The sequence below is a fragment of the Syngnathus typhle genome, linkage group LG5 (genome assembly GCF_033458585.1).
Source record: "Syngnathus typhle isolate RoL2023-S1 ecotype Sweden linkage group LG5, RoL_Styp_1.0, whole genome shotgun sequence".
In the NCBI taxonomy this organism is placed as follows: domain Eukaryota; kingdom Metazoa; phylum Chordata; class Actinopteri; order Syngnathiformes; family Syngnathidae; genus Syngnathus; species Syngnathus typhle.
Genome location: NC_083742.1, coordinates 620896 through 640560, shown reverse-complemented (window position 1 = coordinate 640560; position 19665 = coordinate 620896). Strand labels below are relative to the sequence as shown.

Here is a 19665-nt window from a genome sequence, read left to right as displayed (position 1 = left end):
ATTAATCAATATATATATATATATATCCGTCGTTGAGCAAGAAAACAAAGATGTGGAGTAATAGTATATATAGTATATAGTAATAGTATATATATACATACATCCACACACGCACACGCACGCACGCACGCACGCACGCACATTTTTCACATTTGCCATTGTCATCCCTGTATGATTGCGACTGATTTTTTTCATGGGAATGCAGCATAAGAGACATGAGCTAACTTTTCACCCGGAAACACTGGCCCGGTCCACGGCGTCATATGGTGACCCAAAATGGCGGAGTCGCGGTCAGAGTTGGATGTCTTGGTACAACGAGTAGTTAAAGACATTAGTAATGCATTGAAGAGGAACCCCAACATGTAAGTGTGACTATCTGTGATATTTACTTACTAAAACGTCTGCATCTGCTATTTTAAATTACCTGGTCGTCGCTGTTGACTAGCAAAACTGCCGACATATAAACATATGTCGGCCTCAACAATATCCTGGAATGTGAGCAGGTCAAGCAAAGTTCCCAATTTTCCTTTCTGGGCTCTTCAGTAAGTGTTCTATTCAGTTTAGGTTGTAAAAGCAAGTATATTGATGAAGCGTGTTTTAATCGAGATCGTCCATTGAGATTAGCGACGTTGCTCTTACAAGATTTCTTTGTTTTATTTTGCACTGTTAGGCAGCTACAATCTCGTTATATATGTATAATGACTAATACAAGGAATTCTCATTCATTCTTTTTATACAAAACGCTGTCGTTTTTATTACAATTTAAAATAACGTTATTTACCACTTCTGTGCCAATTAATGCGCTCTTGGAGGATGGAGGTAGTGACTAGTAAGTCAATTATCAAGAAGTATGTACCACTACTAAATCGATTACTCTTTATTCTAAAGTTTATACTTAAGTGTTGCAGGGGTGCAGGATCTTGTCATTTATTTTAGGGTCAGTTCACTCCAATTTGTCTGAAGATGGCCAGACCAGTGTATCCGTAACCTAATATTTAAGGGGGCAATGCAAATAATTTCAGATACATTTGCAGGGATGAGAATTTTTTGCCGATTTCCATGTTTTGTAATTTTGTGAATCGTGTCAATCCATTGAGAAAATTATTTTTCTTATATATGGGGGGAGCGGACAACGGAGGGACTGACGTCAACCCCCCTCCCCCCGGTAAAATTTGTCCGACACCTGACGGTGTCACAAAAAAGGTTGCGGAACGCTGCTCTAGAGTAGGTTATTCATTATATAATTTGAACTATTTTAAATAAAATCCCGTATCAGCAGCCTTCACACATCAAAACACTCAATAAAGCACATGGAATCAAAAACTTGTTTTCGATCGTGCGTTTGAAAAGACATGCTCCGAAGTCCCGTTGTCCGAATCAAATCTTTTAACTCCGGAGTTGGTCTTCCTTTACTGATGACATCTTGCTTCGACCGAAAATCCAGTTGAAAATTGTTTGAGTTAGCATATGTTATCCTCCATTGTAAAAAGAAATGTAAAAAAAAAAAAAAAAAAAACGACTGTAAAATGAAATAACTGGACGACTGCTCCTGAGTTGTTCACTGTAAATTTGAACTGGAGACCACTTATTCTACAGGTGGGCGCATGAAGCATCCTGGGATCACTAGCGCCACCCTGCCATAAGGCTGGAGAACGGTTTTTTCGTTGTCTCCGTTGAGTCTCTCTTGAAAGCTGTTTTGTTCATCTCTAGAAACACGACGTTAAAGACAGATGACAAAAACCACTACATATGTACATACACTGCTCAAAAAAATTAAAGGAACGTTTTTTTATCAGGGTATGGCATGAATTCAATTAGACTTTTCTGATAAGGTTTTGGTCTGGTACGTGGCAGAAGGGGTTGTTCATCAGTTTCAGCTGCATTGGTGTTTATGGAATTAACAACAGGTGCGCTAGAGGGGCAACAACCAGATGGTCCCCAAAACAGGACTGCTTTTGCAGGTGGAGGCCATTTCAAGTTCTTCCCTCTTGATCTTTTTTAACAGTTTTTCCACAAGTGTTGGCTTTAGCTAGAGTCATTACGACTGGGAGCATGAGGTGATTTCTTAACCCTCCTGAAGTTGTGCAGATTGTCCAACCCCTCCAGGATGGCACCCATGCGTACTGTAGCAAGAAGATTTGATGTGTCTTCCAGGACAATCTCCAGAGCATGGAGGAGATTCCAGGAGACAGGCAGTTACTCTAGGAGAGCTGGATAGGGCCGTAGACGGTCCTCATTAGCAGGACCGATATCTGCTACTTTGTGTAAGGAAGAACAGGTTGAGCACTGCCTGAGACCTACAGAATGACCTCCAGCAGACTACTGGTGTGAATGTCTCTGCCCAAACAGTCAGAAACAGACTTCACGAGGGTGGCCACAGGGCACGACGTCCTGTAGTCTGCCCAGTGCTCATTGCTCAGCACCGTGGAGCTCGATTGGCATTTGCTATAGAACACCAGAATTGGCAAGTTAAAGTTAAAAGTTAAAGTCCCAATGATCGTCACACACACATCTGGGTGTGGTGAAATTTGTCCTCTGCATTTACCCCATCCCCATGTGATTTTAATCCATCCCCTGGGGGAGAGGGGAGCAGTGAGCAGCAGCGGTGCCGCGCTCGGGAATCAGTTGGTGATCTAACCCCCCAATTCCAACCCTTAATGCTGATTGCCAAGCAGGGAGGCAACGGGTCCCATTTTTCTAGTTTTTGGTATGACCCGGCCGGGGTTTGAACCCACAACCTTCCAGTCTCAGGGCGGACACTCTACAACTAGGCCACTGAGTCTGCCACTGGCGTCCTGTGCTTTTCACAGATGAGAGCAGGTTTACCCTGATCACCTGTGATAGACGAGAGAGGGTCTGGAGAAGCCAAGAGAGCGGTATGCTGCCTGCAACATCATTCAGCATGACCGGTTCGGTGGTGGGTCAGTGATGGTCTGGAGAGGCATTTCCATGGAGGGACGAACAGACCTCTACAGGCTAGAGAACGGCAGTCTGACTGCCATTAGGTAACGGGATGAAATCCTTGCACCCATGGTCAGACCCTATGCTGGTGCAGTAGGTCCTGCGTTCCTCCTTATCCATAACAATGCCTGGCTTTATGTGGCAAGACTATGCAGACAGTATCTGGAGGATGAAGAGATTGACAGAATTGAACGGCCCTCACGATCACCTGATCTAAACCCGATAGAACACCTCTGGGACATAATGTTTTGGTCCATCAGACGCCGCCAGGTTGCTCCTCAGACTTTACAGGAGCTTGCTGATACCCTTAGACCAGGGGTGGGCAAACTACGGCCCGCGGGCCACATCCGGCCCACGGGACCGTTTAATCCGGCCCGCCAACCCTGAACAAATTGTATTATTAAATATTTCTTTTTGGTCATTTTGCCTGCAATGACTGCGTTTCCCCAGTAGATGGGGAAGCGCTCGCCTGCGCATTTACGACCGGAAGCCGTGTCAGAAAGCTCGGTGCACACTCACAAGTGCGTGTACGTACTCAGTAGTACGGACATGGCGCACTCGCGCTCTATTTGTATCAGTCCCGAATTTAGAGCGTGGGCTGTGACGACAGCATTCTTGTAATTCGCGCGCTGAGCTTTCAGATGCAGTTTTGCGCTAAAGCCACCCACAAACCTTCCCCTGGAATCCTTCCATTAAAATGAGTCGCCCAAGGAAAAGCAAGGTGGACACAGTGCCGAGCGTTTAAAAGAGAGTGGCCAATTTGGCTCGACGTACGCGACGTGACGTTCAGCCACATGAACGTCAACATCAACCCGTCACAGATCGAGGTAAACGGACCAACACCTCGGATCTCTCCTAAGAATTGCCACAAAATTTTTTACTCCAGACTATGACGCACTAGCAAAAAGGGGAGACCAACAACACTGTTCCCACTGAAAATGAAAGGGAGGCATTTTGAATATGATTTGTACACATAGCAGGGATTGAAACTAGCGACCATTCTCATTTTCAAACAATGCAGGATGCTCAAGGACATTGATGCACCACCTGTTTGTGACTAATCTTAACCTGTAAAGTTCTTAAGGCTTACTTTAAGGAAGTGTTTCTCGCTTCCTCACCTCTGTTACCAGGTGTTTGTGAGTTAAAACTCTGCTCTGATTTTCAGATACCCCTCACCGTGTTGCCGTTTTGATTACTTTATTTGGATGTATGCGTTCACCGGTTCTTCAAGATGATGTATTTGGTCAGAATGTTTGCCGTTTGATTTGATCTCATCAGATCTTTCATTAATCTGACCTGCAGGCACTGAAGTGATGGAGACTGTTATTCATAATAACAGTCTCGTATTTTATGAGAATCACTGATAGCAGTTTTTTAGTGAATTATTAGTGTGAAGGTGAAGACCTTCACACTATTGTTATTCCTGTCCTTTATTATTAGTGTGAAGGTGAAGACCTTCACACTATTGTTATTCCTGTACTTTATTATTAGTGTGAAGGTGAAGACCTTCACACTATTGTTATTCCTGGCCTTTATTAGTGTGAAGGTGAAGACCTTCACACTATTGTTATTCCTGTACTTTATTAGTGTGAAGGTGAAGGCCTTCACACTATTGTTATTCCTGTCCTTTATTATTAGTGTGAAGGTGAAGACCTTCACACTATTGTTATTCCTGGCCTTTATTAGTGTGAAGGTGAAGACCTTCACACTATTGTTATTCCTGTCCTTTATTAGTGTGAAGGTGAAGACCTTCACACTATTGTTATTCCTGTCCTTTATTAGTGTGAAGGTGAAGACCTTCACACTATTGTTATTCCTGTCCTTTATTGTGTGAAGGCGAAGACCTTCACACTATTGTTATTCCTGTCCTTCATTGTGTGAAGGCGAAGGCCTTCACACATTGATATTTGTGTGAAGGCGAAGGCCTTCACACATTGTTATTAGTGTGAAGGTGAAGACCTTCACACTATTGTTATTCCTGTCCTTTATTATTAGTGTGAAGGTGAAGACCTTCACACTATTGTTATTCCTGTCCTTTATTATTATTAGTGTGAAGGTGAAGACCTTCACACTATTGTTATTCCTGTCCTTTATTAGTGTGAAGGTGAAGACCTTCACACTATTGTTATTCCTGTCCTTTATTATTGTGTGAAGGCGAAGGCCTTCACACATTGATATTCTACTTTATTGTGTGAAGGCGAAGGCCTTCACACATTGTTATTCTACTTTATTATTATTTTTATTAAACAACTTATTCCTCCCACTTTTTTAACATCCAACTACTCCCACATGCTTCAACCGATTCACCTCGTTCAAACTTTCACACGTTCCAAAAATTCATGGCAAGCTTGCCACCTTTTTTCTCGTTCATAACATTTACCGTTTTCAAGTAATTAGCAAATTTGTGCCTTTTATTTTCCCATTCATTCTTAATGGCAATGTCAACCCGAGCCAGTTTCCTGTAGTGGGTTCGATTCCCACATTGGGCGTCATTAATTATTTTACTCTTTATTCTTCCCGCTTATCATTTTCAACGCTTATCATTTGTAACTAACATTCGCATTCAACATTCATTACATTAAGCAATTTCCACCACTTTGATTACGTATTCGCATTCAACAAACACATTCATTACATTAACCAAATTCAACCACTGTTAAGAAAGGGACCCAATTAGCTCGTGGGAAACACAAGTGATTCCAGAACACGAGAGGCTTTCCCGAGTGGTATCAAAACCCGCGTCGGTTCGATTCCCACATTGGGCGTCATTATTAGTGTGAAGGTGAAGACCTTCACACTATTGTTATTCCTGTCCTTTATTATTGTGTGAAGGCGAAGGCCTTCACACATTGTTATTCTACTTTATTATTATTTTTTTTATTAAACAACTTATTCCTCCCACTTTTTTGACATCTAACTACTCCCACATGCTTCAACCGATTCACCTCGTTCAAACTTTCACACGTTCCAAAAATTCATGGCAAGCTTGCCACTTTTTTTCTCATTCATAACATTTACCGTTTTTAAGTAATTAGCAAATTTGTGCCTTTTACTTCCCCATTCATTCTTAATGGCAATGTCAACCCGAGCCAGTTTCCTGTAGTGGGTTCGATTCCCACATTGGGCGTCATTAATTATTTTACTCTTTATTCTTCCCGCTTATCATTTTTAACGCTTATCATTTGTAACTAACATTCGCATTCAACATTCATTACATTAAGCAATTTCCACCACTTTGATTACGTATTCGCATTCAACAAACACATTCATTACATTAACCAAATTCAACCAGTATGTAGACAGGGACACAATTAGCTCGTGGGAAACACAAGTGATTCCAGTACACGAGCATCTTTCCCGAGTGGTATCAAATCCCGCGTCAGTTCGATTCCCACATTGGGCGTCATTATATATTTTACTCTTTATCCTTCCCCTTATCATTTTCAACGCTTATCATTTGTACCTTTTTTGTAACATTTGTAACATTTCATTTTTAACGCTTATCATTTGTACCTTTTTGTAACATGTATTTGTAACATTTTCCCATTTATTTCACAATAATTTATTTTCCCTTTTCATTCTTCCCGCTTATCATTTTTAACGCTTAACGTTTGTAAATTAACATCTGCCTTCGCCTTCACACGCAATTTCTTCCGAAATTGCAATTCTAGTTAGTGTGAAGGTGAAGACCTTCACACTATTGTTATTCCTGTCCTTTATTATTATTATTATTAGTGTGAAGGTGAAGACCTTCACACTATTGTTATTCCTGTCCTTTATTGTGTGAAGGCGAAGGCCTTCACACATTGATATTGTACTTTATTATTAAACAACTTATTCCTCCCACTTTTTTGACATCTAACTACTCCCACATGCTTCAACCGATTCACCTCGTTCAACCTTTCACACGTTCCAAAAATTCATGGCACGCTTGCCAGTATTTTTCGCGTTCATAACATTTACCGTTTTTAAGTAATTAGCAAATTTGTGCCTTTTATTTCCCCATTCATTCTTAATGGCAATGTCAACCCGAGCCAGTTTCCTGTAGTGGGTTCGATTCCCACATTGGGCGTCATTAATTATTTTACTCTTTATTCTTCCCGCTTATCATTTTCAACGCTTATCATTTGTAACTAACATTCGCATTCAACATTCATTACATTAAGCAATTTCCACCACTTTGATTACGTATTCGCATTCAACAAACACATTCATTACATTAACCAATTGCAACCACGACATAGTAAGGGACTCAATTAGCTCGTGGGAAACACAAGTGATTCCAGTACACGAGCATCATTCCCGAGTGGTATCAAAACCCGCGTCAGTTCGATTCCCACATTGGGCGTCATTATTTATTTTACTCTTTATCCTTCCCGGTTATCATTTTCAACGGTTATCATTTGTAACTTTTGTCATTCGCATTCAACATTCATTACATTAAGCAATTTCCACCACTTTGATTACGCATTCGCATTCAACAAACACATTCATTACATTAACCAAATTCAACCAGCAAGAAGGAAGGATCCTCATTAGCTCAGTCGGAAACACAATGGAAATGTCAACCCGAGCCAGTTTCCTGTAGTGGGTTCGATTCCCACATTGGGAGTCATAAATTATTTTACTCTTTATTCTTCCCCCTTATCATTTTCAACGCTTATCATTTGTACCTTTTTTGTAACATTTGTAACGTTTCATTTTTAACGCTTATCATTTGTACCTTTTTGTAACATGTATTTGTAACATTTTCCCATTTATTTCACAATTATCTATTTTCCCTTTGTATTCTTCCCGCTCATCATTTTTAACGCTTAACGTTTGTAACTTAACATCTGCCTTCGCCTTCACACGCAATTTCTTCCGAAATTGCAATTCTAGTTATTGTGTGAAGGCGAAGGCCTTCACACATTGATATTGTACTTTATTATTAAACAACTTATTCCTCCCACTTTTTTGACATCTAACTACTCCCACATGCTTCAACCCATTCACCTCGTTCAAACTTTCACACGTTCCAAAAATTCATGGCACGCTTGCCAGTATTTTTCGCGTTCATAACATTTACCGTTTTTAAGTAATTAGCAAATTTGTGCCTTTTATTTCCCCATTCATTCTTAATGGCAATGTCAACCCGAGCCAGTTTCCTGTAGTGGGTTCGATTCCCACATTGGGCGTCATTAATTATTCTACTCTTTATTCTTCCCGCTTATCATTTTCAACGCTTATCATTTGTAACTAACATTCGCATTCAACATTCATTACATTAAGCAATTTCCACCACTTTGATTACGTATTCGCATTCAACAAACACATTCATTACATTAACCAAATTCAACCAATAAAAGAAAGGGACTCAATTAGCTCGTGGGAAACACAAGTGATTCCAGTACACGAGCATCTTTCCCGAGTGGTATCAAAACCCGCGTCAGTTCGATTCCCACATTGGGCGTCATTATTTATTTTACTCTTTATCCTTCCCGGTTATCATTTTCAACGGTTATCATTTGTAACTTTTGTCATTCGCATTCAACATTCATTACATTAAGCAATTTCCACCACTTTGATTACGCATTCGCATTCAACAAACACATTCATTACATTAACCAAATTCAACAGTTACTGAGGTAGGAACCTGATTAGCTCAGTTGGAAACACAATGGCAATGTCAACCTGCGCCAGTTTCCTGTAGTGGGTTCGATTCCCACTTTGGGCGTCAAAAAGTATTTTACTCTTTATTCTTCCCCCTTATCATTTGTACCTTTTTTGTAACATTTGTAACGTTTCATTTTTAACGCTTATCATTTGTACCTTTTTGTAACATGTATTTGTAACATTTTCCCATTTATTTCACAATTATCTATTTTCCCTTTGTATTCTTCCCGCTCATCATTTTTAACGCTTAACGTTTGTAACTTAACATCTGCCTTCGCCTTCACACGCAATTTCTTCCGAAATTGCAATTCTAGTTATTATTATTATTATTCAACTTATTCCGCTCACTTTTTCGCCGATTAACTACTTCCACATACTTCAACCGATTCACTCCGTTCCACTTTTCACTTATTCCAAATATTCATGGCATGGGTGCTCACTTTTTTTTCCTTCCAAAAATTTTCCGTTTTCGCAAAATTCACAAATTTACGGCGATTTTTGCCCCATTCATTCTTAATGGCAGATTCAACATTTCACATTTACGTTCTTCCTGTTTGAAATTCACATCATTCAACACATTCAAATCACATTGGGGACATTCCCAAACTTGCCAAATTCAAAATTTTCACGTTTTCATCTTTTATTTTGAAATTCACACCCAATTCCTTTTTCCCTTTTCCCTTCTCATTTCTACATTTTTCAACCGATTCAACCCATTCCAACCTTCAACTGTTCATCTTTTCTCTACCTATTCCACAACTTCCCACTTACCAAAAACTTCACATCTTTTATTTTGAAATTCAACCAAAATTCTCTAAAATTTCCATTTTTCTACTCTAATTTCTACATTTTTCAACCGATTCAACCCATTCCAACTTTCAACTGTTCATCTTTTCTCTACCTATTCAACAACTTCCCACTTACCAAAAACTTCACTTCTTTTATTTTGAAATTCACAACCAATTCCTTTTTCCCTTCTCATTTCTACATTTTTCAACCGATTCAACCCATTCCAACTTTCAACTGTTCATCATTACCTATTCCACAACTTAACAAAAACTTCACATATTTTATTTTGAAATTCACACCCATTTCCTTTTTCCCTTCTCATTTCCACATTTTTCAACCGATTCAACTCGTTTCAACATCATTCTGCAGCATTCCTTCAATATTTATTCAACTTCTTCACCTTCACACGCAATTCCTTCAGGAATTGCAAATTCTAGTTATTATTATTATTATTCAACATCTTCCGCTCACTTTTTTGTCCATTAACTACTTCCACATACTTCAACCGATTCACTCCGTTCCACTTTTCACTTATTCCAAATATTCATGACATGGGTGCTCACATTTTTCTCGTTCCAAAAATTTTCCGTTTTCGCAAAATTCACAAATTTACGGCGATTTTCGCCCCATTCATTCTTAATGGCAGATTCAACATTTCACATTTACGTTCTTCCAGTTTGAAATTCACATAATTCAACACATTCAAATCACATTGGGGACATTCCCAAACTTCCCAAATTCAAAATTTTCACGTTTTCATCTTTTATTTTGAAATTCACACCCAATTCACTAATATTTCCTTTTTCCCTTCTCATTTCTACATTTTTCAACCGATTCAATCCATTCCAACTTTCAACTGTTCATCAATTTACTATCTATTCCACAACTTCCCACTTACCAAAAAATTCACATCTTTTATTTTGAAATTCACACCCAATTCTCCAATATTTCCTTTTTCCCTTCTCATTTCCACATTTTTCAACCGATTCAACCCATTCCAACTTTCAACTGTTCATCATTTTTCTACCTATTCCACAACTTCCCACTTACCATAAACTTCACATCTTTTATTTTGAAATTCACACCCAATTCCTTTTTCCCTTCTCATTTCTACATTTTTCAACCGATTCAACCCATTCCAACTTTCAACTGTTCATCATTTTTCTACCTATTCAACAACTTCCCACTTCCCGAAAACTTCACATCTTTTATTTTGAAATTCACACCCAATTCCTTTTTCCCTTCTCATTTCTACATTTTTCAACCGATTCAACCCATTCCAACTTTCAACTGTTCATCATTTCTTTACCTATTCCACAACTTAACAAAAACTTCACATCTTTTATTTTGAAATTCATACCCAGTTCCTTTTTCCCTTCTCATTTCTACATTTTTCGACAGATTCAACTCGTTTCAACATCATTCTACAACATTCCTTCAATATTTATTCAACTTCTTCACCTTCACACGCAATTCCTTCAGGAATTGCAAATTCTAGTTATTATTATTATTCAACTTCCGCTCACTTTTTTGACGCTTAACTACTTCCACATACTTCAACCTATTCACTCCATTCCACTTTTCACTTATTCCAAATATTCATGGCACGTCTGCTCACTTTTTTTTCCTTCCAAAAATTTTCCGTTTTCGCAAAATTCACAAATTTACGGCGAATTTTGCCCCATTCATTCTTAATGGCAGATTCAACATTTCACATTTACGTTGTTCCAGTTTGAAATTCACATCATTCAACACATTCAAATCACATTGGGCACATTCCCAAACTTGCCAAATTCAACATTCTCACGTTTTCATCTTTTATTTTGAAATTCACACCCAATTCCTTTTTCCCTTTTCCCTTCTCATTTCTACATTTTTCAACCGATTCAACCCATTCCAACTTTCAACTGTTCATCTTTTCTCTACCTATTCCACAACTTCCCACTTACCAAAAACTTCACAACTTTTATTTTGAAATTCAACCAAAATTCTCTAAAATATCCTTTTTTCTACTCTAATTTCTACATTTTTCAACCGATTCTACCCATTCCAACTTTCAACTGTTCATTATTTTTCTACCTATTCAACAACTTCCCACTTACCAAAAACTTCACTTCTTTTATTTTAAAATTCACACCCAATTCCTTTTTCCCTTCTCATTTCTACATTTTTCAACCGATTCAACCCATTCCAACTTTCAACTCTTCATCATTTTTCTACCTATTCCACAACTTCCCACTTCCCAAAAACTTCACGTCTTTTATTTTGAAATTCACACCCAATTCCTTTTTCCCTTCTCATTTCTACATTTTTCAACCGATTCAACCCATTCCAACTTTCAACTGTTCATCCTTTTTCTACCTATTCCACAACTTAACAAAAACTTCACATCTTTTATTTTGAAATTTACACCCAGTTCCTTTTTCCCTTCTCATTTCCACATTTTTCAACCGATTCAACTCGTTTCAACATCATTCTGCAACATTCCTTAAATATTTATTCAACTTCTTCACCTTCACACGCAATTCCTTCAGGAATTGCAAATTCTAGTTATTGTGTGAAGGCGAAGGCCTTCACACATTGATATTGTACTTTATTATTAAACAACTTATTCCTCCCACTTTTTTGACATCTAACTACTCCCACATGCTTCAACCGATTCACCTCGTTCAACCTTTCACACGTTCCAAAAATTCATGGCACGCTTGCCAGTATTTTTCGCGTTCATAACATTTACCGTTTTTAAGTAATTAGCAAATTTGTGCCTTTTATTTCCCCATTCATTCTTAATGGCAATGTCAACCCGAGCCAGTTTCCTGTAGTGGGTTCGATTCCCACATTGGGCGTCATTAATTATTTTACTCTTTATTCTTCCCGCTTATCATTTTCAACGCTTATCATTTGTAACTAACATTCGCATTCAACATTCATTACATTAAGCAATTTCCACCACTTTGATTACGTATTCGCATTCAACAAACACATTCATTACATTAACCAAATTCAACCAGTATGTAGACAGGGACACAATTAGCTCGTGGGAAACACAAGTGATTCCAGTACACGAGTATCTTTCCCGAGTGGTATCAAAACCCGCGTCAGTTCGATTCCCACATTGGGCGTCATTATTTATTTTACTCTTTATCCTTCCCCTTATCATTTTCAACGCTTATCATTTGTACCTTTTTTGTAACATTTGTAACATTTCATTTTTAACGCTTATCATTTGTACCTTTTTGTAACATGTATTTGTAACATTTTCCCATTTATTTCACAATTATTTCTTTCCCTTTTCATTCTTCCCGCTCATCATTTTTAACGCTTAACGTTTCTAAATTAACATCTGCCTTCGCCTTCACACGCAATTTCTTCCGAAATTGCAATTCTAGTTGTGTGAAGGCGAAGGCCTTCACACATTGTTATTCTACTTTATTATTATTTTTATTAAACAACTTATTCCTCCCACTTTTTTGACATCTAACTACTCCCACATGCTTCAACCGATTCACCTCGTTCAAACTTTCACACGTTCCAGAAATTCATGGCAAACTTGCCACCTTTTTTCCCCTTCATAACATTTACCGTTTTTAAGTAATTAGCAAATTTGTGCCTTTTATTTCCCCATTCATTCTTAATGGCAATGTCAACCCGAGCCAGTTTCCTGTAGTGGGTTCGATTCCCACATTGGGCGTCATTAATTATTTTACTCTTTATTCTTCCCGCTTATCATTTTCAACGCTTATCATTTGTAACTAACATTCGCATTCAACATTCATTACATTAAGCAATTTCCACCACTTTGATTACGTATTCGCATTCAACAAACACATACATTACATTAACCAATTTCAACAACTCCATAGTAAGGGACTCAATTAGCTCGTGGGAAACACAAGTGATTCCAGTACACGAGCATCATTCCCGAGTGGTATCAAAACCCGCGTCAGTTCGATTCCCACATTGGGCGTTATTATTTATTTTACTCTTTATCCTTCACGGTTATCATTTTCAACGGTTATCATTTGTAACTTTTGTCATTCGCATTCAACATTCATTACATTAAGCAATTTCCACCACTTTGATTACGCATTCGCATTCAACAAACACATTCATTACATTAACCAGATTCAACCAGCAAGAAGGAAGGATCCTCATTAGCTCAGTCGGAAACACAATGGAAATGTCAACCCGAGCCAGTTTCCTGTAGTGGGTTCGATTCCCACATTGGGAGTCATAAATTATTTTACTCTTTATTCTTCCCCCTTATCATTTTCAACGCTTATTATTTGTACCTTTTTTGTAACATTTGTAACGTTTCATTTTTAACGCTTATCATTTGTACCTTTTTGTAACATGTATTTGTAACATTTTCCCATTTATTTCACAATTATCTATTTTCCCTTTGAATTCTTCCCGCTCATCATTTTTAACGCTTAACGTTTGTAACTTAACATCTGCCTTCGCCTTCACACGCAATTTCTTCCGAAATTGCAATTCTAGTTGTGTGAAGGCGAAGGCCTTCACACATTGTTATTCTACTTTATTATTATTTTTATTAAACAACTTATTCCTCCCACTTTTTTGACATCCAACTACTCCCACATGCTTCAACCGATTCACCTCGTTCAAACTTTCACACGTTCCAAAAATTCATGGCAAGCTTGCCACTTTTTTTCTCGTTCATAACATTTACCGTTTTTAAGTAATTAGCAAATTTGTGCCTTTTATTTCCCCATTCATTCTTAATGGCAATGTCAACCCGAGCCAGTTTCCTGTAGTGGGTTCGATTCCCACATTGGGCGTCATTATTTATTTTACTCTTTATTCTTCCCGCTTATCATTTTCAACGCTTATCATTTGTAACTAACATTCGCATTCAACATTCATTACATTAAGCAATTTCCACCACTTTAATTACGTATTCGCATTCAACAAACACATTCATTACATTAACCAATTTCAACCACGGCATAGTAAGGGACTCAATTAGCTCGTGGGAAACACAAGTGATTCCAGTACACGAGCATCATTCCCGAGTGGTATCAAAACCCGCGTCAGTTCGATTCCCACGTTGGGCGTCATTATTTATTTTACTCTTTATCCTTTCCCTTATCATTTTCAACGCTTATCATTTGTACCTTTTTTGTAACATTTGTAACATTTCATTTTTAACGCTTATCATTTGTACCTTTTTGTAACATGTATTTGTAACATTTTCCCATTTATTTCACAATTATTTCTTTCCCTTTTCATTCTTCCCTCTCATCATTTTTAACGCTTAACGTTTCTAAATTAACATCTGCCTTCGCCTTCACACGCAATTTCTTCCGAAATTGCAATTCTAGTTATTATTATTATTCAACATCTTCTGCCCACTTTTTTGACGCTTAACTACTTCCACATACTTCAACCGATTCACTCCATTCCACTTTTCACTTATTCCAAATATTCATGGCACGACTGCTCACATTTTTCTCGTTCCAAAAATTTTCCGTTTTCGCATAATTCATAAATTTATGGCGATTTTTGCCCCATTCATTCTTAATGGCAGATTCAACATTTCACATTTACGTTGTTCCAGTTTGAAATTCACATCATTCAACACATTCAAATCACATTGGGGACATTCCCAAACTTCCCAAATTCAAAATTTTCACGTTTTCACTTTTAATATTTGCATAAAATGTTGCAAAATTTCATAAAATTTCGTTTTTCACTTCTAACTTCTACATTTTTCCACCGATTCAACTCGTTCCAACTTTCAACTGTTCATCTTTTGCCTACCTATTCCACAACTTCCCACTTACCAAAAACTTCACATCTTTTATTTTGAAATTCAACCAAAATTCTCTAAAGTTTCGTTTTTCTACTCTTATTTCAACATTTTTCAACCGATTCAACCCATTCCAACTTTCAACTGTTTATCATTTTTCGACCTATTCCACAACTTCCCAAAAACTTCACATCTTTTATTTTGAAATTCACACCCAATTCCTTTTTCCCTTCTCATTTCTACATTTTTCAACCGATTCAACCCATTCCAACTTTCAACTGTTAATCTTTTGCCTACCTATTCCACAACTTCCCACTTACCAAAAACTTCACATCTTTTATTTTGAAATTCACACCCAATTCCCTTTTCCCTTCTCATTTCTACATTTTTCAACCGATTCAACCCATTCCAACTTTCAACTGTTCATCATTTTTCTACATATTCCAGAACTTACCAAAAACTTATCATCTTTTATTTTGAAATTCACACCAAATTCCCTTTTCCCTTCTCATTTCTACATTTTTCAACCGATTCAACCCATTCCAACTTTCAACTGTTCATCTTTTGCCTACCTATTCCACAACTTCCCACTTACCAAAAACTTCACATCTTTTATTTTGAAATTCAACCAAATTTCTCTAAAATTTCCTTTTTTCTACTCTAATTTCTACATTTTTCAACTGATTCAACCCATTCCAACTTTCAACTGTTCATCATTTTTCTACCTATTCAACAACTTCTCAAAAGCTTCACATCTTTTATTTTGAAATTCACACCCAATTCCTTTTTCCCTTCTCATTTCTACATTTTTCAACCGATTCAACCCATTCCAACTTTCAACTGTTCATTATTTTTCTACCTATTCCACAACTTCCCACTCACCAAAAACTTTACATCTTTTATTTTGAAATTCACACCCAATTCCTTTTTCCCTTCTCATTTCTACATTTTTTAACCGATTCAACCCATTCCAACTTTCAACTGTTCATTATTTTTCTACCTATTCCACAACTTCCCACTTACCAAAAACTTCACGTCTTTTATTTTGAAATTCACACCCAATTCCCTTTTCCCTTCTCATTTCTACATTTTTCAACCGATTCAACCCATTCCAACTTTCAACTGTTAATCATTTTTTTACCTATTCCACAACTTACCAAAAACTTCACATCTTTTATTTTGAAATTCACACCCAGTTCCTTCTTCCCTTCTCATTTCTACATTTTTCAACCGATTCAACTCGTTTCAACATCATTCTGCAACATTCCTTAAATATTTATTCAACTTCTTCACCTTCACACGCAATTTCTTCAGGAATTGCAAATACTAGTTATTATTATTTTTTAATGCTGTTAATAAATGCATTTGTTTTCAAAAAATTTTTTGGGAATATCCATGCTTTACTACCTACTAAAGGCCAAAATATTTTATGCAATGACCTTTACAGGTTGCGTATATTAATTCACACAAACACTACGTCCATCTGCTCCTGGTTCGGCCCTCCGGTCCAAATTTAGAACCCAGTTCGGCCCGCGAGTCAAAAAGTTTGCCCACCCCTGCCTTAGACAGATCTGGGAGGACATCCGACAAGACACCATCCGTCGTCTCATTAAGAGCATGCCGCGACGTTGTCAAGCATGCATACAACCTCGTGGGGGCCACACAAGCTATTGAAAATAAATTTGAGTTGCAGAAATTGAATTTAGGCAAAATGGACAAGCCTGCCACATCATTCTTTCACTTTGATTTTTTGGGTGTCTATATACTGAGCCCTCTGTAGGCGGAAATCTTTTATTTTCATCTAAAGATGTGGCATCCTTTCGTTCCTGAGACATTAAACTGTCCATATCAGTATAGATATCCAACTTTTTTTTCACCATTGGAGTCTGATGTGTTTTCAAAGTGTGCCTTTAATTTTTTTGAGCAGTCTGTGTGTGTGTGTGTGTGTGTCTGTGTGTGTGTGTGTATAGAAGACTGTCTCAGAAAATTAGAATATTGTGATGAAGTTCTTTATTTTCTGTAATGCAATTCAAAAAACAAAAATATCATACATTCTGAATTCATTACAAATCAACTGAAATATTCAAAGCCTTTTATTATTTTAATATTGCTGATTATGGCATACATCTTAATAAAACTCAAATATCCTATCTCAAAATATTAGAATATCGTGAAAAAGTATACTAGTCCGGTATTCAACTAATCACTTGAATGGTCTAATTAACTTGAAACACCTGCAAGGGTTTCAAGGGTTTCTTGAAAAACACTCAGCTTGGTTCAGTAAACTATGGGAAAGACTGCTGATCTGACTGCTGTCCAGAGGACCATCATTGTTACCCTCCATCAGGAACCTGCGTGAAGCTGGCCCCCCACCCCACGCAAAATTTAAGGAAAATAGTCTGTTTCGTTTGTGCTTCGTTTGTGCTGGTTTGTGCCATAAATATTTTCGTTTGTGCAGTAACGGTTTTCTAGTTACCGTCTCTTCAATTCTTACACGTGTATTATCCAACTAAGTACCCTGGAAAGTGACCTCTGCAGGCCGGTAAGACATATTGCAACAGGGTGGCGAAAAACAAAGCCGTGCAACTTTTTCAAGCGACAAATGCACAACTATCTCCGAAGATTGGAGAGGCCATACTTGAAAATGGTAACATAGCCACTCCAAGCGCTACTGTGTGGACAGATCTGAGTGACCAGTTGGAAAAGATGTCAGCAAAGGCTCTGTACACCTTTGTAAAAACAAACAGACACAATATCTGGTCACCTCTGGGATTCAGTCATGATGAAACTGATCCTGAAACTAGCAGTGAAGCAACCTCGGAATCTGGCCCTGAACGGTCATTTCAGCTTCTTATTCCTTTTGACAAGTAAATGGAATTTATTCCGGAAAAGGCTGAATACAAAGATAAGAACTGTCGAACCCAAAAAAGAGAATATACAATTTTGAAGCCTGTCACCTGGACCCACATCATAAATACACAAATCTGGAAAACAGTCAAAATTTGTTTTTAAAAGAGCCAATGTCTATTAATTGGTCTCAAATAATTAATTTTCGGACTACAAGTCGTCTTTTTTTTCATAGTTTGGGTGGGGGGGGCGACTTATAATAAGGAGGATAATTGTTTTTTTTCAAAAAAATTTGAAAAAAAAGGTGGAACTGCGATGTAGCAAGGGATTGCTGTAATTTGAATTCCAAGTGACGTCAGCAGCGTGACGCGGCGTGGGGCGGCGGTTGTTTACAAAAAGGACAAAGATTGATAACGGGATGACGAAGATGACAAAGGGCCCCACGTACTACCGGCATCATTAGCGGCTTTGTTTCTAAGTGACACGGAGAACGAAGAGTTTGTAGGATTTAAGGATTTGGAGTGACACAGAAGGTTTGAAAAACTATTATGGCTTTTACGCACGCCCGGTCCTACTCCTACGGAGCTCTCTTTCACCTCCGTGGATTGAAGTCGGGGACCGGCGCTCGGCCGGGTGGCTGTCCGGGGACGGTGGATGGGGCTCGGTCATGGCTTTTACGCACGCCCGGTCTTGTTCTATGGATCTCTCTTCCACCTCTGTGGCTGGAAGTCCACGCTACCACACACCTGGAAGTTTGTTTTGTTAAATAATGAGCCGTTTACCAAACCCACGTCTTTCCTTGTACTTTGTTAACGCTACAATATAGTTATATACTAGATCTGTAGAATAACGACGAGGCTGACGTCAGGGTGCACGCGCGGCGTTGTTGACAAAGGACGAGGAATTTGATCGATGGATTTAATGATTTAGAGTGCACAGATGGTTTGATAATATTATTGCTTATATAATAGTTATTTGATATATAATTTATATATTGTTATATAGCCCTGTGGAATATTTTGAAGTGCAAGCGCCGTCAGCGATGCGCACCCATTGTTGACATAAAGGACGATCGATGGATTTAATGAACACAGATGGTTTTATAAACGTGTTATTTATGTACTAGTTTTTTAATAACTCTGAATGTTACGTCAAGCCCGTTCTCAGCTCTTCGTGTGTGTTTGTCATGTTAGCATACCTATCGTTTAGCCTGTTGTTGCTCGTTCATGTCTGTTCTTGGTGTTGGATTTTGTCGAATAAATTTCCCCCCAAAATGCGACTTATACTCCGGAGCGACTTATATGTTTTTTTTCACGTTACTGTGCATTTTATGGCTAATGCGACCTATATTCCGGAACGACTTTTAGTCCGAAAACTACGGTATTTTTTTTTTGTTTACATATTACACAATTTCCCAACTTCAACCGAACCCGGTTTGTACAACCAAACTCACTTTCTTGCTCCCGTGACGTTTTTTTTTTGGATACTGTAAATCATGGAATGCATGCGCCCTATAATGCGGTGCGCCCTATGTGTGTGTTAAATACAGTAATGGCACACATAACTGAGACTGCGCCGTTTAGTACGGTGCACTCTTTGGTCGTGAATATACGGTATATGTACGTATATGTAGTATAAAG

The 19665-nt window shown here is 38.1% G+C and overlaps 1 protein-coding gene across 6 annotated transcripts in view; it reads left to right on the top strand.

The window, feature by feature from the left end:
- The first annotated feature begins 202 nt into the window (after positions 1–202).
- Positions 203–19665, top strand: part of ptar1 (protein prenyltransferase alpha subunit repeat containing 1) — a 105636-nt gene continuing 86173 nt past the window's right edge. For 4 of the 6 annotated variants that reach the window (XM_061278287.1, XM_061278293.1, XM_061278289.1 and 1 more), the window contains exon 1: positions 203–362. In XM_061278287.1, coding sequence (XP_061134271.1) covers positions 277–362 — 86 coding nt within the window. In that variant the 5' untranslated portion in view covers positions 203–276. The remainder of the gene's footprint in view (positions 363–19665) is intronic. The other 2 variants (XM_061278291.1, XM_061278290.1) reach the window with 2 other exon arrangements.